This window comes from Aythya ferina, assembly GCF_964211825.1.
Source record: "Aythya ferina genome assembly, chromosome: 1".
NCBI classification, from domain to species: Eukaryota; Metazoa; Chordata; class Aves; order Anseriformes; family Anatidae; genus Aythya; species Aythya ferina.
The window spans coordinates 18,570,395-18,593,014 of record NC_140296.1 but is presented as its reverse complement, the minus strand read 5'-3'; the positions used below and the strand labels follow the sequence as shown (position 1 = coordinate 18,593,014).

General features: G+C 39.4%; 2 protein-coding genes across 5 annotated transcripts in view; one reads left to right on the top strand and one right to left on the bottom strand.

Annotated features, from left to right (window-relative positions):
• The window catches only part of PARP4 (poly(ADP-ribose) polymerase family member 4), a 49,479-nt gene extending 43,353 nt beyond the window's left edge, over positions 1-6,126 (bottom strand). The window contains exons 1-4 of one of the 3 annotated variants that reach the window (XM_084535484.1): positions 6,032-6,126; positions 4,992-5,128; positions 4,723-4,876; positions 1,108-1,240 (exon numbers count right to left, since the gene is read on the bottom strand). In XM_084535484.1, the coding sequence (XP_084391610.1) occupies positions 1,108-1,233 (126 nt within the window). In that variant the 5' untranslated portion in view covers positions 1,234-1,240; positions 4,723-4,876; positions 4,992-5,128; positions 6,032-6,126. Of the gene's footprint in view, positions 1-1,107; positions 1,241-4,722; positions 4,892-4,991; positions 5,133-6,031 lie in introns of those variants that run through there. The other 2 variants (XM_084535485.1, XM_084535486.1) reach the window with 2 other exon arrangements.
• A 118-nt stretch (positions 6,127-6,244) lies between these two features.
• Positions 6,245-22,313, top strand: CPAP (centrosome assembly and centriole elongation protein). 2 transcript variants are annotated; one of them, XM_084535286.1, is made up of 17 exons: positions 6,245-6,281; positions 6,492-6,642; positions 7,152-7,671; positions 9,195-9,318; positions 11,070-11,217; positions 12,677-12,782; positions 13,125-14,745; positions 15,925-16,057; positions 16,927-17,092; positions 18,102-18,344; positions 19,094-19,193; positions 19,876-19,970; positions 20,649-20,747; positions 20,856-20,996; positions 21,089-21,173; positions 21,272-21,392; positions 21,976-22,313. In XM_084535286.1, the coding sequence occupies exons 3-17, from the start codon at positions 7,237-7,239 to the stop codon at positions 22,166-22,168; spliced, it is 3,810 nt and encodes a 1,269-aa protein (XP_084391412.1). In that variant the 5' UTR covers positions 6,245-6,281; positions 6,492-6,642; positions 7,152-7,236; the 3' UTR covers positions 22,169-22,313. The 2 variants fall into 2 exon arrangements, with proteins under 2 accessions (XP_084391412.1, XP_084391413.1); XM_084535287.1 differs by lacking the exon at positions 6,245-6,281 and having other exon boundaries at positions 6,393-6,642; positions 19,876-19,967.
• Positions 22,314-22,620: the final 307 nt, after the last annotated feature.

The window sequence follows — 22,620 nt, the reverse complement described above, 5'->3', positions numbered from 1 at the left end:
TTTTGTTGTTTGTGAAATAACAGTCGCCTACGGAAACTGTGTGTATTAACAGGAGAGTTTAAACTAACTCAGTGCTTTATAAGGAAATGTTACACAAGAGTGAGGGGGAGAAATTAGTTTGTTAATCATACTCTTCTTAAAATTAAAAAAGTATACAGCGAAAACAAAACAAAAAATCAAAATATGATGCATTATCTTGTTCCCAAGGCAGATTAGAAGAGCTCTAATATTTATGAGCTTGTTGCAAGTACTAGCTTCGTGGGGGGAGCAAATAAATGTCATTTTCAAGTGGCAGAAGTGACAAAGCATTATGCCTTCACTATTAAGTGAGATAATCCACTCTCTGTTGCTGGCATGTGAATACTTATATTGCTTTGGCATTAGCATGTTCCTTGGCACTTCTAGACTCCACCAACTCACTTCCCCCAGCTTCCATGCATGGTTTGGAAGAGGAACATCACCACAACCATTCCCATAAGGCAGGCTGGATGTGGCCACTTAGCCCTGACGACCAAGAAAATTCACTAGCACAGACATCGGCCATGTCATGCTGCCTGGCCACAGTCCCTACAAACACTCCTGGGTGCAAAACGTGGCCTGCTGATTTCATTCCTGTGTGTGTCATAATTTATCCATGCTGCTTGTTCAGTAGATACTCAAAACAGAAACCTGTATTTAAATTAACAACTGCAGTATCACAGACTTCTAACTCTACAACCATCTTTTCTCTGTAATCAAATGCTTGCATTAGTATAAACAACAACAAGCCCAAAACCCAATTCAGGGATGTGTCTCATTATTTAGAGCTTCTGCTCCCTGATGATGCAAGAAGAAAACCAACATGGCAACTTTATTCAGGAAAAAAAGCCTCCCTGATTCTTTTGTAGGGAGCGAATATTGCTCTTATTCTCTTTCTCTTTTTTTTTTTTTTATGAGACATTTCAGTTCTACAGAGATAGATGCATTAGAAATCTAAGCAGAAATACTGAACAGAGAAATAATCTCTACAATCCTTATTTCTCGGCATGAGGCAAGATTAACACTCAACAACACTTACACCACTTGGTATTTTCCTTCTGAGATCTCAGAAATAAATCTAGAACTTACCTTGCGATTAATCACATAATGAATTTCTCCACCATTTTCTTTTATGCATGCTCTTAGCCTGGTCTTCTCCTGAATGGGCAAGTTCCTCACTTTAACAAAGAACACACAGTCTGCAAAGATTGTCATTGCCCTCCTGTTAAGACAGAAAAAAGGAGTTTATTTTGGCTAAGAAATCTTTCATTTCTACTACCTACCTAAGTAGTTTCTCACCAAATATTCCCTTTTCAACTCTAGGAAGTTCCACAACAAATCCCATTTTATCAGCATGGTAATCAAATTGACAAAGAACATCTCTTAATCAGTTTTATTCACTTAAAAAAATAGATACAGAAAATTATTTAGTGTGACTTACATTTTCAGTCAAGTCATGGCTTGAACTAATTGTCAAACTCATACCTTGACCTTTTGCTGTTAGTATCCACTGTTAGTAAAGTGGAACGATCTTAGTTTAAACTGGAACAACTCTCCTTCTGGTCCCCTTTCACATGGTATCCTTATAAAACAACTGTTTTTTCAAGAATATGAACTATTTTTCATGTTTCTACTCAGTGCTGTACATGTAATCTTTAAAAAAAATAAATTAAAAAGAACTTCAGTAAATTGATCCAGATTAAACACAGCCTAACTACAGCAACAAAACCCACAAAAGGATGCACCAAGAAACAAAAAAACAACCCAGAACAAGAGACATTTAATCCAGATCTGTTTCCTGATTGAATTCATTTCTGGCCTAGGGCAAAGATTTACGCAGGCACAAAGGAATGTAACAAAAATTTACTGTAACAAAGATTTACACAGGCACTGAAAGTGATGGAGGAGCAGGGGAGAGATGGATGTGGGGTGACTGCTGCTCTTCTCAGCTGTGTCAGCCTAAATTGTCTGTAAAATAAATTGAATGAAAATTGGCTGTATGTCATTTGTGACAAACTATGCCAAGATATTAGAGGCTGGGAAAGTTTTATTTAAGCAGAAGCAGAATTTATGACAACAAAATGTAAAGGCAGCGGCTAGTATAAACCACTACAATGCATATTAATTTTCCTGGAGACTCGTGAGTGTAAAGTTATTCTTATTTTAAAAACTGATGATGAATGATAAAGAAAATGATAGTGTAAATGAGAACACTATGCAGAGCACTGAGCTCTTTATACAGCGTATCACAGCTTCAGCACATCACAGCTTTTCCAGGGTTTCAGAGCCTTTCACTGGTAAACAAAAGGGTAAAACTAAGTGTGAGCTAAAGGACTTAGTGACAAAGTGAGTTCACAGAGAACCCCAAACTAATTTCCCCACTAAACATATTTGAAGCATCGTGCCCAATTTAGTTTTCTTGGAAAGGCATTCAGACAGTATGCCACAAAACCACTTTGGGAACTCCTGACAACCAAAAGATTTGCCTTAAATTTGCATTGCTGCTCCAAGCCAAACTGCTAATGCTACAGGAACTAATACAAAGAGAATATATGCTTGTAAAGCAAACTATTCAGATCATAAATTCTTTTTTTGAATGATTATTTGGCTGCCAGTAAGCCATGGCCATATTTCAGATGGGGGGGGGTTAGTATCAGTGTCGCTGGTAAAAACTTGTTTTTACTCAAATTGTTTCTATTTCTGGAAGGGCTATTTGATAATGTATTTTTTTCCACAGTGACTTAAGGACAAATACTTTTAACTGTGGGATAACTGGAAAAAAAAAAAAAAAAGAAAATCCAAAGTATTTGGCCTCTCCAATTTCATCCTGGAATCACAGAATGAGGCAAAACAAACAAGAGCTTGCTTGTTTGAAAATAAACATACTTCTTGTGTTGGCCAAAAATGTCCGAAATTAACTGCCATCTCTCTTGGACAAGCCATTCAGAGCAAAAATGACATTTCTCCAAATTGATGAGAGCTCCCACATACATGGCAGATTGTGGTTAAGCTCCTGTCCTTCTACTCCTAGAAACAAACAACGATGTTAAAAACCTCAAAAAGGAAAGCAGAAGCTGTTTGAACTACTTTCATTTACCACTTTATATTTTTACGTGCATTGTTAGAACTGTTTCTCTAGCAGTCTTTTAGGACTAAAATCTAACCTGTCACTGAATTACCCAACAGGTTCTTCTGGCTTAGAAATTCATATTGATCAATTGCACCAACGCCTTTACAAGGCTAACAAAGCTTTTACATCAAGTCTGTTCATTTTTGATTTAGTGTTGAGAGAAAACAACCCAAAAGATATTAACAAGGCAGAGAAAATTTTTAAGTGGCACTGACCATGGCATTTCAAAAGTGGTGTGTTTTTAACTCTGGTAAGCAGCTAAGCTTACCAGTCCCTCACTGCCTCTCACTCTCAGCTGGATTGAGGGAAGAGAATCAGAAGGCAAAAGTTAGAAACCTCCTGGGTTGAGATAAAGCCAGTTTAGGAAAGGAAAAACAAAACCAACCAAAAAAAAAAAAAAAAAAAAGAAACAAAGATGGAATATGTGTATTTTCTTACTCTATGGCATATTGGATTTTCAGTGAATGCAAATAAAGCTGTTCTTCACTGCAGTAAAAACTCTCAGATGGCCAGAGAGAGGGGGCAACAAGATTCATTTGAATTTAGGGTTTCAGGAAAACCTAGAAAATCCACACTATCAGACACAATTATATATATACAGAAAATCTGATCTCATAAAGGTAATCTATAGAAAGGGACTCCAAATCATCTACTACCCTACACATCTGAGAGAACTGGCAACATTGCAGTGATGATACATGTGTTTAGGTGAGGCAGACAGCAGATCAAGGATCAAAGGACACATGAAATCACTATATACTTAAATATTTTGTGGCTCTTGTGTTCTGCTGTCTGGCATTACCAGTGCTTTTGCCATAAAAGTACTCTGCTCACACACACAAAAATCCCCTACCTCTTCTTCCTGTATTTTAACTAAGGGGTTTTTGCAAGATACTACGTTATCTGAGGTGGCAATGATCTTTTAAGATGCAGCCATATAATTTGGCTTGGGTAGATTAATTTGTATCATATATAAAGGCAAATGTACCATTGCCAAAAGTTTCCCTTATTAAAAGCATCGTATTGGTCTGGGCACTGCCTCCCTTTGCACTGTAACACTGCAGGCACCAGATTTCTCAGCGTATTCTCTACAGCAGCGTCTGGATATTGCTCAAGTTTCCAGAAGTTGTCTCCTCAGGAAACAATGAATTCTATTCACACAGCCTAAACACACAGCTTATTAGGAGGGTAATGAAATATGTACAAGCTATCGCAAACATCATTCCTACCAATACATCCCTCTTTCACACAGAAACTTGAGAAGCAACTGAATTTGTAGCTCATATGTGGTACAAAACCCCACAAAATATTTTATATTGTGCTTGCTTATGAAAGCTATACAGCTAGGAACAAAGAAAAAAAATCTTGAGAGAAGTGATCGGCAAATAAACCGTAGTGTCGACCAGGAAGCAGAAAGGAATGCAAAATTTTGAGGGAACGGCAGATTCACTTCGCTAAGTTTGTCTGCGAAGTGAAGACACCCCACACTCCTCTGCTCCCAGCATGACAGCTGTTAAATGGCCCCGATCCCACTCCTCTCTTTAGGGTTTGGGTGAAAAACTGTTTACACTCACCCTCTCTGGCAGTTCCTCTTCCTGAACGATCTTCCTGCTTCCTCAACAGGGCAAAGGGCAACCGGAGCGCTGGGTGGAGGGAGGTAGGAAGGGCTGGGGCACACATATGCCTGCCTGCAAAATGCCCGAAGGGACCGCTACAGCAATCGTGACCCTGTCAAATAAAGAAACCAAGCAAAGTGCAGTCAACGGAACAGTAAGGAGCAGCAGCCCTCGCTGTGCTTGAAGGAGGAAACGCACTGTTAAAGTGAAAGTGAGCTTTGAAATACCTTACAGACAGCTGGAAATGTAGCTGGAGCCTGTGCTGTCCCTCCTCAGCAGTTCTTCCCTCCTTTCAGTGAAAAGGACCTTATTCTCCTTCTTTACTGACCTCCGAATATCAGCCTCTCTTCTTTCTCCTATCTCCCTAGAGGATCAAGCATCATGGAGTTTTAGCAAAGCGTTTGGCTTTACTCCTTTTGAACTGCAAACTTTCCCAAATTCAAAATCCAAACAGAGAATGATTATAATTAACGTGTGTGTTGAGAATTAACAGCTCGTAAATACTTTCATAGCTGATAAGAAAGTTATGCAAAGGAAAACTGCTGACAATTGCTTCTTGCTTAATTCTTACAGCTTTAATTTAGCTTGGTGGAGATCCATAAGGCCCAAACGACCTCAGAAGTCGCGTGAACTTGTAGTTATATAGTTATTATGTAGCTATGTAGTTAATTTGTAGTTATCAACCTGCAAGCTAGGGATTGTTGTCAGCAATGGACTGTGCTCCTAGCATGGAGAGGGAGCCCAACGTAATTTTTTGTCGACCAAAACCAGACCATGAACAACCCTGAGCCCTGTCAGGCCTTCAGCGTGCAGGAATACTGAAAGCAAAGCTTTGTTGTATTTTCATGAGGATGTCAAGGGATTAAACACGATGCTGTGCTTTTAAAAGGCACGGGTAGAAATCCTCTTTCCCAGCTCAGTAGCTCCCCTTGTTAAGGCAGAACCCAGCCTCAGGGCAACCATGCAGGTGATGTGTTTAGAACCACAGAATCATGAAGGTTGGAAGAGACCTCCAACACCATCTGGTCCAACCATCCCCTGCCACCACCATCACCCACTAAGCCATGTCCCCAAGCACCACGTCCAACCTCTCCTTGAACACCCCCAGGGACGGTGACTCCACCACCTCCCTGGGCAACCCGTCCCAGTGCCTGACTGCTCTTTCTGAGCAGAAATGTCTCCTCATTTCCAACCTAAAACACTCCTGGCACAACTTGAGGCCATTCCCTCTGGTCCTATCACTGGTTATCTGCGAGAAGAGCCCGACCCCAGCTCTCCACAACCCCCTTCAGGCAGCTGCAGAGAGCAATGAGCTCCCCCCAAGCCAGCTCCCCCCAAGCCTCCTCCTCCCCAGCCAACCCAGCCCCAGCTCCCTCAGCCGCCACGCGGAGCCCCTCGGGAGCTGTAGTTCGCGCACCGCGGGGCCGCCCGCCAGCTGGGCGGGGAGGCCGTGCCTCGGGACTACAACTCCCGGCATGCCCGGCGAGTGGCGCCGGGAGGCCGTGAGATGGCGGCAGGTTTGTAACAAGACGGAGGGGGCAGCGCCGGGGGGGGGGGGTTGGCGCCGTGAGGGTGCCTGAGGTGGGGGCGCAGCGGCCGCTGTGAGGGCGACGGGGGCAGCGGGGCGCTGGGCGTGTGGGGAGGTTCAGCAAGGGTTGAACAAGAGTCGCTGTGATCTGATCCCTCGGGAACGAGGAAACTTTAAAAAGTTGTTCGCTGACCCGCAGGGCTGTTGGGGACTCGGGCTCCTGCGGTCGCGTCCTTTGTTCTGTAGCCCTACCTCTGTGCTCCCTGCGGCACGACACACGACAAACGACACAGCGACAGGACACACCGTGTGTGGAGGTGGAGAGTTAATCGCCCTGGGACTCGTTAGAGGTAAGCAGAGCCGAGTGATAACGATAAAAGATGATGGGAAGGGGAGGGGGAAGCTAACAGGCAGCAAGGGCGCAGAATTTCCATGAGAAAGATGCAAAGTGTGCGTCGAAATACTCACAGAAACAGCATCGTATTTATATGGACATACTTACAACACTGCTTTCACACGAGGATCCTATAATGGACATCTCTCACCTCATCAAATCCCTTCTTTCTTCTTCTGTTGCAGACACTCTTAAATTCAGAACCTATCTCTGTACTACTGAACAGGATATCATACACAGCTCTGTAATATTTGAGGCATTATTTATTTGAGCGCAGTTGCAATTAAGATTAAATGTTGGATTGTGCTGACTTCCTGCATAGGAAGTTCATTAGTAATTGTCCGAATTGTTTCTATTGCCTAGGGAAAAGTAGACGGTGACTGGTTTTTATAAATACTTTAGTTGTAAGAGAGTAACTTCCTGTTACTGTAGATTTCTTATTTTGTATATCTGCTTCATTTCTAGGTGCTAAAAATAAGTAATCATCCACGCTGGGTGCCTATGGCTTTGAAAATTTTGCTGTCCTAACACTCCAAGATATAATAGTGTTATGCTGTCGCTACATCAGCAAGTAGATGTGAATACCATTTACAAGATGCCAGCTGTTGAAGATCTGAGTAGTGAACGAAACTTCCTTGCACATTGCATGTTTGATAGTTCTCGTGCCGGAGTCTTCTTGGATCCTGCTTTTGCTGGTTTGAAAATCAATACTGACAAGTTATTATCTGGACATGAAAACATCCCGGCTTTCCCAGCTGAAGGGTTGCATCTTTCAGAGAGCCGTTCTGTAAGTGACGACTCCTTGTGTGAAGAACAGATGCTGGAGCCTGGCAGCTCTTGTACACTTCAGCAGGATACCGCTGAAACATCTCTTCCAGCAGCAGCATATAACATAGAAAGCTCTAAAACAGACTTTGTCCATGGTGAAGTGGATGGTCGGAATAAATCCGATTGCTGTGATCCTCTCTTACAGAAGCTTGAACAGGTAACAAAAAGTTCTAGAATTCTTTGACATACATAAATTAGGATTTATGTTGGTCCTATATATGATTCTTCATACCTGAAAGTATGCAAAATCTTTTCCATGTATGGAACACAGTGGGCTTAAAGAGCAAGCCCTTGGTCAGTTATGCATGCATAAAGGTTGGTGTCCTCCTCACGACGTGCCAGTTTAACTGGTTTTCACTGGCACAGGTTCCAGTTCAAAATGAATTGTATTTAGTGCCAGCATATTTGTTCTCAAAAATATATGTATTCTTAACCAGGAAAGATGCACACAATTTTACAATATTCCATTATTTCTTCACTTAAAAATGTGGCAGTGGGGTGCTGGTCGTTACAGTGGGAGTGCTTCAGTGCAGAAATTCACAACACAGTGAAGTTGTGTGTTCTTGTAGCTATAGCAACATCTGCCGTTAGTTCTCATTGTATGTGTGTCTGCACCCTTATACCTGTTTCTGTTTAGTTGAAGAGAGAAGTTGGTGTTGTATATAGACAGATCTGAGACAATAGGACAAAAAGGCCCGGAATTACAACCCTGTGATGTTACTTTTTTTTTTTTTTTTTCTCCAAAGCAAGCCTGCCAGCTGATCCGCTGTGTCTGGCAATACATTTGCTTATAGCTCTCCCCAATAAGCAGATATAAATTATGTTAGCTGAAGGTATTAAGGCGCACTTTAATAGGTCTTGCGGTTCAGGATGAAGAACTCAATTCCTTGTCCACCCTTCTAGAAGTTGCCTCAGTGCAAATCTTTGTTTGTGCAAGTGAAAGTGTGGGGGGCAAAGAGTGAATCTCTAGAGTATAATTCCACAGCTAAGCTTATAAAAGGTATTTCATCCCTGTTCTACATGTAAGAAAAATTTTCATTCACTGTTTTTGTTATGTCAGCAGTATCCAGCAGTGGCTAACTAACACGTTATCTGGTTAAGGGTATCTGAAAAGGAATTGTTAAGTCTCCTGTCTTGGAAAGTCATTGACAATCTAATATATGTTAACAATTATTTTAAAAATATATATAACTTACATGTAATGTTTATTTCCAAGATCTCAGATAGACTGAAGATTACTGATACATTCATATAAAGAATACTGATATATATACATTTCTAAAGCTTTCTTGATTTTGAGGTATTTCACATTTTAATAAAACCACCACATCCAAGTTATGTTAAAAGAGCAGAATTTGAATGTTTTTCTAATACTATAGAAATGATTGTTCTAATTCCTTTTGTTTGCAGGTTGGTCAATTAAAGATGAGTGGATTTGTTGACTGTGCAAACTGAAAATAGTATGTGCAATCTGTAGATAGAACTGAAAATTGTGTTCATCAAAGCACTTTGTATTCTTAATTTCCATCATGTTGCACTTAGCTAATGGAACATGATTAAAACAAGAAATACCTCTTGGCGTGATGACTCTAATGTTGCAGTGCATTCTAGGTATATTTGTCTTAAGTACAATAACATAAATAAATGTCCTCTGGTACATTTTTTTGTTTGTTTGAAAAGCTGAAGGAATTGCAACAACAGAAGCAGGAACAGCTAAAGAAACAACAGATGGAGCAACTTCAAAGGCTGATGGAAGAACAGCAGAAGCTACTTAGCATGGTGTCTGACCAGACAGCAATTCTTGGTAAGTTGAGAAAGAAAGCATAAGGCATACTTCAGTAAACTGAATAACTTGATCTCATTTCTTCATTAAAATCTGAAAGTGTATTCAGTGTTCTTCACCTTAAGACTACTTGATTAGTCAAAGACAAATGCTGCATCGTTTGAGTGGCTGATAAATGAGTGCTACTGTAGAAGGACTGTTATAAAATCCTTTTATAAATTGCCAAGAGTAATTGTAATTCAATCAATGATCGGAGCCTTGTTTTGAGGAATATATTATAAAAGACAGTGTAAAATAAGCAGTTGATTTCCTCTTTGATGAGCTGTTTCCCACAATACTTTGGATTGCTTTAAGCTGTCAGTGTATCCAAATGAAGTAATACCTCCCTGTTTGTGCTCATGCAGAACAAATTTGTTCAATCAGTGATAAACTGAACTAGACTGGGGAGCTGATTTGTACTGAAAAACAAACATTTGTAAACAGGATCAGTTTTCCAGTCCAATTTGCTGTGTGCAAAGGGAGAGCACAGTGCTGGGCTGGAAAAAGCTGGCAGAGTTGAGGTAGGGGGATCTTCTTTTGCAGGTAGTATCAGTCTTACCTGATTTAATGGTTATCTTTCTTTTACTCTAAGAAAGTTGAACTAGGGTTTAGTCTTAGAACAATAACTAGATTGCCTAATGAGTTGTGTCTGATTGGGAATGTAAAAGTAGAGGCTGGTTCCTGCCCTTTAGTGCCATTTCTTTTCTCCTGCGGAACAGCGGTGTGTTTTTCTTGTAATTGCAAGCTCTACTCTGATGGCTGAAAATCAAAAGACCTAGGCATTCAGTGGGCTTGACAGCTTTTCACTGGTTGTGATCATCTGGGTATCAGAATCACAATGAAGGCAGAATTTATGCCTTGAATAGTTGTTCTCCACATACACAAAACGGTGATTTTTTACAAGTTAAGTAACTAAGAATGTATCTCATTGTTGAGAGTTATGCTGATTGAACCCATGTTTTCATGTGGCATACTGAAATAATCTATACAGGGATACAGAATGTCTCCAGTCCAACTCCACCGTGAGAGTTAATAACTGAACTGGAATCAGGAATCAAGATGGGTTGGCAAAGAGATGCCACTGCATGACTATTTTACCTGTACGTAAAAGAAATGCATTAGAGTTCTTCACCTTTTCTGTTCATAGTTTTACCGTTGACACCAGCACAACTACTAAGCTGCTATAATTGGAATGGGGTTTTGGTTTTAATCTAGCTGTTTAATAAGATTGCTGTAAACCTGTAGAGGTTTCAGAGAAAAGGTATGAGATAGTGTTTCATCGTATTTCAAAGCTTTTAATCCAAGGTCTTGGTCTAAGAGGTTGCAAAAAGATGAACTGATCTTAATTTTTACATTTGTACAAAGGAAACAGAATCTTGATATGAGACCTTTTCAGTAGAGCAGACATTCAAAATTGTTCAGTTATTTTACCTTTAAGCAATACATTAGCAAAGATAATGAACAATCAGAATGGGCTGTTAAGCTGTGTGGAAAAAACTTATACATAATCAGAATGTTCCTTTAAAAAGAGAGCTCAAAACTAAATAAGAATTGAATTGGGGAAATTTTAGGACTTACTTTGTGTGGGAATCCTGAATACATGACCATGAAGCTCCCTTCTGGCTTTAATCTGATCTGAGTGCTGCTTAAAGTATGAGCTGAAAACGGATTTGTTTGCTTTGGGGAGGAAAAAAAAAAAGCACAACAACAACAGTATTCTATCAATTTCATAGGAAAAAACATGTGGTGCCCAGAACAAAGGATGGAAAAAATAACAGAGGCTGAAGATCCACACAATGATCCTTTATGTGTGGAAGGTGCAGATCTCTCTGAAAAGTCCAGCAGAGGAAAACAGTTGTGGGTGACTAATACAGAGGAAAGGTAATTCAGAACATTATTTTTTACAGTTCTAAATACCGAACACAAGCTTGATTGAATTCCGAGTCCTGATTAATTAAGAGTCTAATATTCTCAGTTTGCATAGCTTTCTCAGCCAAGGATTCCATTTTGCTAGGCATGGTGGAGACCAGTAGTAAGAGAGGCTCTGGCTTGAAATTGTGTGTGCTGTGAAAGATGTGACATTGTGTATTGGCTGAAGAGGTGTGTGAAACGTGGAGTAATCACAGTTCAGAAGCACATCTTAGTATAGGCTTAGCATATTAGCAGTTATAATTACTGTTCCCAATTTGATGTATTACAATCTCCTATCCATTATTAGATAGCAAAAAATGTAATGTGGAGTGTAAGGCTATGACTTTTTAGTTTATTACCAGGAGTTGTTTAAACATCTGGGTATGGCTAAGAAATAATAATAGTGCTTGTGGGAGAAGCCTTCTCGTGTGTGGTAGGAGCTTTGTTTATGAAGTGGATGGACTAAAAGTAGTGGTTGGTGTTGTTTTGAAACTCTGCCTTGTCTGTCTGGTCATCACAAGGACCAGAAATCTTGTTCTAAGCTGTGATAGGTTGATCCCAGCCAACAACTAAGCACCCAGGCAGCTGCTTGGTCATCCCTCCCCCCTAGAGCAGAAAGGATGAGGTGGGGGGATCTGAAAAGTGAAAGTGTAAAAAGTTGTGGGTTGAGAATAAAGACAGTTTACTAAGTGAAGGAAAGGGGAAGAAACCCAAGTGTTACAAAGGCAGTCACGTTCCACCTCCAGCAAGCAGACTGATGCCCAGTTGGCTGCTGAACAACAGCTGTTTTTAGAAAACCAAGCCCAAAGGTTTCAGTGCTGAGCATGACGTTACCTGGCATGGAATATCTGCTGGGTCACTTTGGGTCAGCTCTTCTGGCTTTGTTCCCCTCAACTTCCTATTTGCCGGGGGAGAGAAGTGGGCAGTGTGAGAAACCAAAGAAAGCTTTGATGCTATGCAAGCAGTGTTCATCAATACCTAAAATATTTATGTGTTATTAACACTGTTTTAGTCACAAATCCAAACCACAGCACCATGTGAACTACTGTGAAGAAAGCTTACTCTGTCCCAGCCAGACCCAGTGCAAGGTGATACTGCAGAAACGAGCAGTGTGACTAAAATCCAAGCGAAAATTCAGTGGTTTGGGCAGAATGGGTCAATGAGAAAAGCAGTGAAAGGAAAAACAGCAAAGCCTGCATAAAGGTGCTTCTAGATGTGTATTAATTATAGCAGGGATTTGATAACCACTTCTCAAAAGATAAGCGGCTAGTGGTCTCATTTCTCAGATTAACTTTGCCACTTAATGACTAAAGTACTTCATAATTCGTCATTTTTTATGTAATTGCGCCCTAGGCCTTTGAATAGTTGGGATGCTAAACGCAGTTAAATTATGTAGACACGTAAGACTTGATTTTTTAAATTACTCTAGACCTATTAAAGCTGCGATTCAAGAGAAGAAACAGACATTTGAAGAATTTCTGGAAGAACAGATACAGATAGAGGAGCAGCGTCTGAAGCAAAGCCAGAAATTACAGGTTTTTAAATTTCTTTTTTAACTTTTAACTCTTTTTTTTTTTTTTTTTTTTTATTTAATACAGTATATAGTGATGAATGCTTTAAAAACATACAAGGCAGATTCTAGCATCAAAAGCTAACACTGATTGCAATATTCACATTTGAAGATTTTACTTTAAAAATTAAAAAAAATCAAGTCCTGACTACTTCATTTGTTTAAGATGTTTTTAGAAACCCAGTAGAAATATGCTATGTAAGTTCCTACTGATATGTGGGGTTTATTTGGAAAAAAGAAAATCTTAAAACTGTGTAAAGGACTTTTTAACATTCTCTGCGTGTTAATTTTCCATATCTACTTTCAGGAGACAAATGGATCAGCTATTCAAAAGCCAGTGATCAAACGACCCTTCCTGAAAAGAGGAGAAGGTTTAATAAGGTTCACTAATGCCAAATCTAAGATAACAATGCTTGGAGAAAGCATGTTGAAACCTCCACAAAGGGTTTCAGATGACAGAAACGTTAGAGTGGACAGATCACAAATACAAAAGAAAACCCTGCCTCCTAGCAAAGAGCTCGTTTCTGGGAGCCCTCTTATGCCACGTAAAAAAAATAACCAGCCTGATAAAGCGAAATATTGTCCTATTCAGAAGACCCTTGTACTCAGGAATCACAATGGAAAAAATACCGTGCCATTAGAAACAAGAATGCAACCAGGAAAAAATCTTGATGGACAGATGAGAGATTCTTTCCCATCAGAAATTACCCACAAAATAGAAAATAAAGAGAACGTAGTGGAATTTGCTAAGTCTAATGCTGGCAAAATCAGAAAAAAATTACCTGGCATGGAAAAGCCTCAGTTGTCTTGTGAGCTGGCTAGTGCCTTTTCTAATGTTAAATGTCCTGCAGGTCACCCTGTAAAAGATTCAGAACTGTCTTTTGAAGTTTCATTTCAGAATAAGTTGGAAAACTGGGAAAAAGAAAAGGAAAAAGAAAATCTAGAATTAGATGAATTTTTGTTTCTGGAACAAGCTGCAGATGAAATATCTTTCTCAAGTAATTCCTCATTTGTGCAAAGGATCTTAGATCAAGATCAGCAAGCCTCAGAAGGACGTAGAATGTCCTCCACCCCTATCAAGGCAAAACAGCAGCAAGTGAAGGAGCTTGCAGTTAAACTTATAAATGCGAAAAATAAAAAGGCAGAGTGTATCACACAGGGAAATAATAAAGCAGTTACACATGCAGTCTCAAATTCAGGAACAGCTTCTAGACTGAAGGATCCAGTGAATAAAACAGACAGTGTGATGTTTTCAGGTTCTTCCTTGACAGCAGTTCCTGCTTTAAAAAGTACTCAATGGACTCTAAATGAAGATAAAGACGAGGAAAATGGTGATACGACTACAGATTCTGAGCAGGAATTTGAGACCACGTTAAAAAATGAAAATGAAGATGTTAAGGAATCCTTTCAGAGCAATAGAGAAAGTGATCCAGGGTTTTTTGAATACGGAAGTTCTACAGATACCAGCAAAGAAAGCAAATGTGGAGGTGACTTGTCAGACGAAGACTGCAGCACAGTGTCAAAGCAAAAGATTAGACAAACTTCAGACCATCAGAGAAGCGTGTCTTGTATAAATAGGAATAAGATCGAGTTTGATGATGAAAGGACATGGAGTGATCTGGATGAATATTATTTTCACAATGATTTACCTAACAAATATACTAAAACATCCTTACAGACAGACTTTTTCAGCAAGAATGATACAGCTGTCCCAGACAAAGCAATAAAGAGAAAAGTTGCCTCGAAGAAGGGAGATGAGCTGTCCAAACAGCCTGCAGCAGACAGTGATGCAAACGGGCCTCCGGCCTCAAACCTCATGATGAAACTGTTTCCCTCGCTGAAACCGAAGCAGAAGGCAGGCTGTCACTCAGAGCATGAAATCAAATCGAATGTGGAACAGGAGTCGGGAGCTGAGAGAACAGCAACTGGTAGGAAATGCTGAAGAAAACATGTTTTTCTTTCCAAGGCTTATTCTGCAACTTGACTTTACACCGAAAAGTCTAAGTACAGACTCCTGTTTCAGGGAATGGCATTTTTCATCTCTTCTGGTTGTGTGGCTGGTGCAATCTAGCCATTCTGTAGCTTGCAGAATAAGTTTCTGGAAGGGTTGCCTCTAAGAGCTCCTGCAAAAGTTGTATTTATGCAAGATTGCTAAAAATGCAGTTGTTTAGTGACAACATGATGGTATAGCCTAGTATGCCTTCTCTGGTAGATGATGGTAGGTGGTAAATTCATTGCAGCAGAGCTTGAACCCATTTAGCATTTTTTTTTCTGTTTAGAAATTCATATAAAAGCTACTCCATCTACTTACTGCTTTGCAGAGAACTGAATTTGCTGTGTTGTTTGTGGGAAGTAATGGTTGGCAGCTTTTAAGAGTGAACGAAGCAACTGACTGCACTGCAGTGTCAGTGCTTAGGCTCTTCACTTGCATACTCGGAAGCAGACTGTTGAAGCCCAATGAATGTTAAGCTGTGACTGATCAAAAAAAATGGGATGGCAAAGAAGCCCACAGATACGATTATGGACCTCTTAAAGATATTTCAGGGGCAGTGTGAGCAGTTTGTGTTGTGACTACAACTTGGAAAATTCAGAGCCATGAGTTTTTCCTGTTTGATGTTTTGCCCACAACACACCTTAATTAACTTCTCTAGCTTGACATGAAGCCCTTCACGTTCCAATTCCTAATACATACTTAGTTCTACAAAGGTGATAGATGCACTTGGTATATCAAGTACTTACAGAAACATAGAAAGGTTTGGGTTGGATGTGGGGATCCTTATGGATCACCCAGTTCCATCCCCCTGCCATGGGCAGGGACACCTCCCACCAGCCCAGGTTGCCCAAAGCCCCATCCAGCCTGGCCTTGAGCACCTCCAGGGATGGGGCATCCACAGCTTCTCTGGGCAGCCTGTGCCAGGCCTCACCACCCTTGAGTATATAGCACAGGGTGCTTTTAAATGTTCCTTCTATGTTTTTTCAGTATTAGCAGTGGTATTGCAAGAAAATTCTATCTATAGAATAGTATATATATTTTAAATGGCCTGTGGTAATTGTTTACTTCAGTCAAAGGCTGCTTAGACAACTTGTACCTGATTGTCCTTTGGTAGGAAACGCTGTTCCATCCCAGATATTGAGAGAGAAACTCATTGAATTGGAAATGGAAATTGAGAGGTTCAGAGCTGAAAATACAACTCTAACTAAACTCCGTGAAGAAAGAGAGCACGCCCTGGCAAGTATCAGGTAATTTTTAATTGAAAATCAGGAAAGTTTTAATTGAAAACAACTTGGGGTGTTCACTAACAGTATGTTCCATGTTGTCCTGTTTGTACCTAAATAGTGTTACAGTGATAAGGATAAATAATTGGTGTGTTTCAGTAACTGGAGTCAGGTCAAGAAACTGGTTGTTGCTCTATGGCTGTATTAAACTGTCAGTATTACTCACAAATTGCCAATCTTGGAATAATATTAAGAACTCCTACTGGTTTAATATGATATCCTTGAAGGCTACACCTGGGAGAATTTCCTCATGTATAACTGAGCGATGTTCTGAGCAGTAGCACAGTCCCAAACTGGTCTTGCAAAACAGATTTCATGCTGATGTGATCGATGGTTCTTCCTATGGAGTGAATATTCAAGTGTACAGAGTTTGACTTCATTTCAGTCCCCTGGTGACTTCCATGTGGCAAAGAGCAAAATAATCCTCTGGTGACTTAAAGGAAGCTCCCTACTTCCTACCACAGTCACATTTATTTTGTTTGGAAACAGCATCGTGTTGGTGGCTAACATGTGGGACCTGGTAATGGCTGATTCTTTTTCACACTGCTTTTGGGGGAATGGTGTTCTGCTGCTTTAACGACTATTGGCAGATTTTGGTGAAGCTTTGCTAAATTCAGGGTAACTTTTGTGACTAGAAGATGGAAACAATTGGACTTCGAATGCTATCTGTGTGACATTTCTTACTGCTTAATACTCTTTATAGTTAAACCTTCTTGGGGGTAGTAGATGCTGGGTTTTAATCAATGACTGCAAAATTCAAAGTTTTTTGATTTTCTCACTCCAGACTTGTAGGAGTCGGGCTAAAAAAAAAAAGCTTTGTTTTATAATTACAGGAAAGAAATTGCAGACTTTCAACAGCAGAAAGCCCAAGAACTGGCTGAAATAGAAGAATATAGGAAAAAAGAAATGAAAAAACTGCAAAAGGAGCGTAAAGTTTTTGAAAAATATACCACAGAAGCTAGAGCAATTCCAGATAAAAGAGAACGTGATGAAATTCAGGTATAAAAATGATAATTATTATTCTTGTCCACACAGGAAAATCTAAATTAATTTAAAGGGAGTCAAGAACTAATTTATAACTTAATTTGAAAGGTTGCAAGTCATTTCAAGATAGGAACTGTTTGTAGACACAGCCTAACTGAGAAAGCAGTTATGGTCTTTACAATGTTATGTGATGGTTTCAAGGCAAAAAACGAATAAACAAACAAAAAAAGCAAATTGTTTTCTCACATTTCCACAATAAAAGCTGCACTTGACTATGGTACAATTTCCTTTGTCTTTGATACAAAATTACTGTAGCTAATATAACACTGCAAGTTTTTATTATGGTAATGGATCAAAATGCAAACTAGAACCATACTTGAATTTTACTCTGTTTGTTCCAGGGTAAAAATAGTTACCTTCTACAATTTTCAAAGTTGTGTTTTGTGATTACTTGTAGTTTGTTAAAGGTCAGAAACATACAAATGGTATGTTTCTTCACTGTCAGGATTTATGGTATGTTAGGCATACAGACGAGTTGTTTGAAACTTCACATGTGGGTATGTCATTCCTGACATTACTTCAATAGGTCAAAGTAACATTTGCTAAACTGGCCAGGCAGATTTATGTGTATTTTGTGTGTTTGTATCCTCCCTATTTCCAGTGCCAAGACTTTTAAGGGCCCTCTGGAGGGTAGCCTTAAAGATAACACATTTCTGCCTGAAGCGTGTTTGTGTAGGCCAATCTATAAAGTGTAAAGGATGCTCAGAGGGGAATGAAAGACATCCTCTGATTAAGTTCAGCTTATAGAGTTGATACCTAAAGTTGATCCTACCATTTTCAGGGAAGAAAACTTCCCCTACTTTTCATCGTCTCTATTACACAGATCATTCTTTTTGCTGATAAGTACAAGTACTTTTGTATGTATTTTTCTTCCTTTTGCTTGTAAGTTTCTTCCTAGAACATGAAGATCTTTTGATATATTAAAAAAGATCTTATTTCATTTATAAATGTGCATTTTTCTAAGGCTTTAAAACAGCAGATTGCAGAGTTACAGGAAGATTTAAAACGAAAAGAAGCAAAATGGTCAACCACCCATAGACGCCTGAAAGATCAAATAGAAGCCTTAGTAAACGAGAACATGGAGCTAAAAGAGGAAGTCAAAATTATGGAGAGGTTTCGTCTTGAAGCCTGGAAAAAAGTAGAAGCTGCTGGAAGCAAGAAGAAAATTGAAAATTCTGGGGTGACTCTAAAAAGAGCAGAATCTGTAGTAAGTTTTTAATCTCAGTGTTTTAAGCTGGTGGCTGTGAATACTCTGGGTTTTGGATCATAAAGTTGGAATCCAGTAGCCACAACCTAGACATCAACTTTTAATTTACTAATCTCGGGGAGTCTACTAGTGGTGCCAGACACAGAATTTGATTAATCTCACATTCTCTCCAACTGTAAATGTTCACAGAACCATGGAATGGTTGAGTTGGAAGAGACCTCTGGAGGTCACCTGGTTTAATGTCACTGCTCAAGCAGGGACACCCAGAGCAGGCTGCCCAGGACCACGTCCACACGGCTTCTGACGATCTCCAAGGAGGCATCATTATGTGCAGTATCTGTTCTGTTGAGAAACTTGTCATCTTTGAAATTCAAAATGATGCAATTATAAGAGGAAAAGTACATAGACAGGATATAACCTGAGAACTTTTGTACCTCAAGGATCAGCCAGGCAAATCAGGCAGTTCATTGTCTACAGAAGTTATACTGAGTTTTGAAACTATTATTTTGGATTGCTTGTACCAAATTAACATTCTGTAATTGGTGGTAGGGAGGCAGCAGACAGAGGAAGAGTTCCAGAACATAGCTTGGGCTACATTGTGCAAAACCTTCTGCTGACTAAATCTCAAAAAATGTAGTTTGTGAAGAAAGCTTGCAGTTGGTTTCATGACAAATGGTGTATAAATTTTATTGCAAGTGAACAGTTATTGAATAAAAGTCACATAACCCACAAATAACTCTTCCTTCCAGAGTCTACCAAATAGAGGCCTGAAAAGCCAAACTGGATCTTCACTTCTTCCAGCACAGAAGGGTGGCAAGATAAGTGGCAAAAATTATTCACAGGCAAAAGGTATAAATGTTTGTCTAATCAGCAAATTCTTTAAGAGTTAACAGAAAATAAATGTAGAGGGAGCAGTGCTGCTGTTCCTTGGTTTCATTCTTTGCAGTTAGCTGGCAATAGCATTTGTTGCTATATCCCTTCCTAATGAATCAGCAAACATAGCAAGCAACTGGAGGGTTGTAGGTTTTGTTTGTTTTTTGACATCTCTAAAGGCAGATAACCAGGATGTTACCTCTTAGAGGAGTACAATCCAGAATTGAAGCCCATGCTGTTTTTACTTTGATAATCCTTCTGGAAAGCTAGGGAAGACACAGGAGAAGTCTGCCAAAGACTGTTCTTGTTGAAAGATTGTCAGTCCTGCTTTATTGATGATAAGGTACGGCTAGTAAGAATGTTACTGAGATCCCTAGGTGGAAAAGAATCTCCTCTATAGATCTAGAAATGAAATAGGAGAGAAAGTGCAAGTATTTTGTTGGTTGCAATGATTCTTCAGTCAAGCATTTGCTAATACATGAAGCAAATGACTTGCCCCAGAGAGCTGACATGCTGTTTTTTTCATAAACGTACTGCTTTCGTTTTCTGCTGCATTAAAGAAATTTAGGTGTCCTGTACAACTTCATCTCATATATAACACTTAAACTGTACTTTAATTTTACTGGCCAAATTAACTTCCTTACGTTTATCTGAGTAGGAAAGCTTTCTAAAATGCCTGCCTCAGCACCTGCTAAGGACAGAAGCAACTCTGAGACAGCGGCACTAGAAGATTCTTCTAGGACTTTTATGGTAGTAAGTCTTGTATCTCGATTTTTAAGGGGAAAAAACAACACAAAACAAATAAAAAACCCCATGAAGTTACCTGTACTTAAATGAGTACTTGGAGGGTGACCTGGAAAGCTGTTGACTCATTTTTTTTATATTATTTTTCTTGGTAACGAAATTGCAGTTAAAGGCTATATAGTAGTCAGTGCTTTACCTCTCTCTAGCTGTTGCAGCATTCTTTGGCTGAGGAAACGAAAGAAAGTAATAATCTACTCCCTAGAATTTTGCAGAATGTTTACCTTTTTTAGAGGAGGGAAAAACCTGACTATGTTCCCTGCAGAGAAACCATCCAAGAATCTTTTAAGAATTCTTAATTGCTGTAGGTAGCATTTAGGTTTTGTAAAACCTCATCAGCTGTTTCACGCCTTTGTATGGATAACTTCAGTCTGTTGAGGACCACACTACAGCACTGAATTCTATTACAGCTTGGACAAAAACTGACCACAGACAAACTACTGCTAGCCAGAGTACCTCATATAGTAGATGTTGCATAAAATCCAGATTGGGTTTATGACTTCCCAGACCTGTCTTCCTACCCTCATGCTTCACATTTCCTAGAATGTTTGTCAGCCTAGGGAAAACAGTTGCATGATGACAACTTAAGTTTCACTTCAGTTTATGTTTATATTACTGGTGTCATTTCAGGACAGCTCTCCTAATGAAGCTTTTGTGCCAGCACAATCTGGACCTGAGCATACAGATGGTGAAGAGATAGAGAGAGAAATCGCTTATCCTGATGGAAAGGTAAAATGAGAGTGTGGCATTTGAAATTCTGTGAGACACTTGCTGTGAAAGATGAATGGGTACCTGAATGTGATGGCTAAATACTGATCTCTGCATTCCATTCATTAGGTTGAAAAGGTTTTGAAAAATGGCTGTCACCTCATATTTTTTCCCAATGGGACATGGAAAAAAGTAGGTTCTGATGGGAAGACCGTAACAATAACCTTCTTCAATGGGGATGTGAAGCAGATTATGCCTGATCAAACAGTGGTATGCATCCTACACCTTCTCCCCTATACTTATATGTGTGTGTATGCACACAGTTCCTGACTGGATACGTTAATTTGAACCGTTCACTGCAGATTTATTATTATGCTGATGCTAAGACTACTCATACTACATACTGCGATGGCTTGGAGGTCTTGCAATTTTCAAATGGACAAATAGGTAAAGGAATCATCCAACCCAGCCAACCCTCAAAACTACTACATATGTATGCAAAACACTCCTGTACTTACGTAATATTGTCTCAAAATACATTTCAGAGAAACACTATCCTGATGGCAAGAAAGAAATCACTTTCCCTGATCAAACTATCAAAAATTTATTTACGGATGGGCAAGAAGAAAGCATCTTCCCAGATGGCACTATCGTTCGTGTTCAGCGGTAAGCTTTGTTTTCAAGTACCCAGACTGCTGACAGGGAAGCAGTAGTTAAGAGCTCCCTGCCAGTGGTAGTATAGAGTGATGTATTTGTAAAAGCTTATATTTGAATATACTGGACTGAGAAGGCTTGCTTACTGTGTGCGTTTTTCTTGTATCATAGAGAGGATGGAGAACTGAATGCCTGTGTCTATTTTCTAGTAAGAAAAAAAAAAAAGTTACTTAAGCATTCTCTAGAATTACAAGTGAGAAGTTACTTAAGGCCTCCAGCAGGTGTGACACCCAATCTGACTGCTCAAAAAATTATTTTAAACTTTTCCTGGACCTTTGCAGAAATAGATTAAGAGCAGAGAATGCATAGCAGACGCTCTTGAGTATAAAGAAGCCATGTCACTTTTGGAGAAACATGTTTGAGTACCAACCACCTGGGACGGTACTTAACAAAAGAGGCCTTTCAAAAATACTGTATTAATTTCTTAGTTTAGGCTTATGTATTTAATGCTTGTTCCAAGAACAAATCTAAGCCTACTTACAGTCCTTATAATTTTACAAAAAAAAAATCACTTAAATATATGTATTTAATGCAGAGATGGAAGCAAAACTATTGAGTTCAATAATGGCCAGAGAGAGCTACACACATCACAGTTTAAGAGACGGGAGTATCCAGATGGTACTGTTAAGACTGTGTATACGAATGGACACCAGGAAACCAAGTATGTCTCTGGGAGAGTAAGAGTAAAGGACAAGGATGGCAATATCCTCATGGACACCAAGGTGTAGTAAGTTCATGCTGATCCTGTTGGCACATCAGCAGAACTATTGTACATTCCTGTAAACAAAAAGAACCAACTTTTAAACTTACATTTTGTATATATTGTTTATAGTTTTCCTGAAATAAATTTATTTTTCAGTTGGTATTACTACATTACTACTTTCAGTTGTTTTGCCTATTTCTACTTTTCAGAAGTTGTTTATTCATTGTGTTCTATGAGGTATAGTTTAAAGGGTGTCCTTTAAATCCTTGGCTGTCAGTGAAAATTCATCAAACAGCTGCAGATGAACTTATTTTAGAAGTCGAAGAGAAAAGCCATTCCATCTAAAGTGAAAGTTGCTTGTGTTAGAGTAAATCAAGGGCGCATTTCAGTCAGGCTGAAGCTTATTCTTTATTTTTCTTTCATCTGAGTTGGGAAATGAGCATCATCAAACCCAAATTATATTTTGTAAACTGCTCG

What these genes read in the sequence shown, in the direction of transcription:
- CPAP (XM_084535286.1), top strand. Translation starts at nt 7,237, where the DNA reads ATGCTGTCGCTACATCAGCAAGTAGATGTGAATACCATTTACAAGATG. An exon ending in CACGCCCTGGCAAGTATCAG is followed by an intron (nt 16,058 to 16,926) that starts GTAATTTTTAAT and finishes TTATAATTACAG; the next exon opens with GAAAGAAATTGCAGACTTTC. An exon ending in ACTATCGTTCGTGTTCAGCG is followed by an intron (nt 21,393 to 21,975) that starts GTAAGCTTTGTT and finishes TATTTAATGCAG; the next exon opens with AGATGGAAGCAAAACTATTG.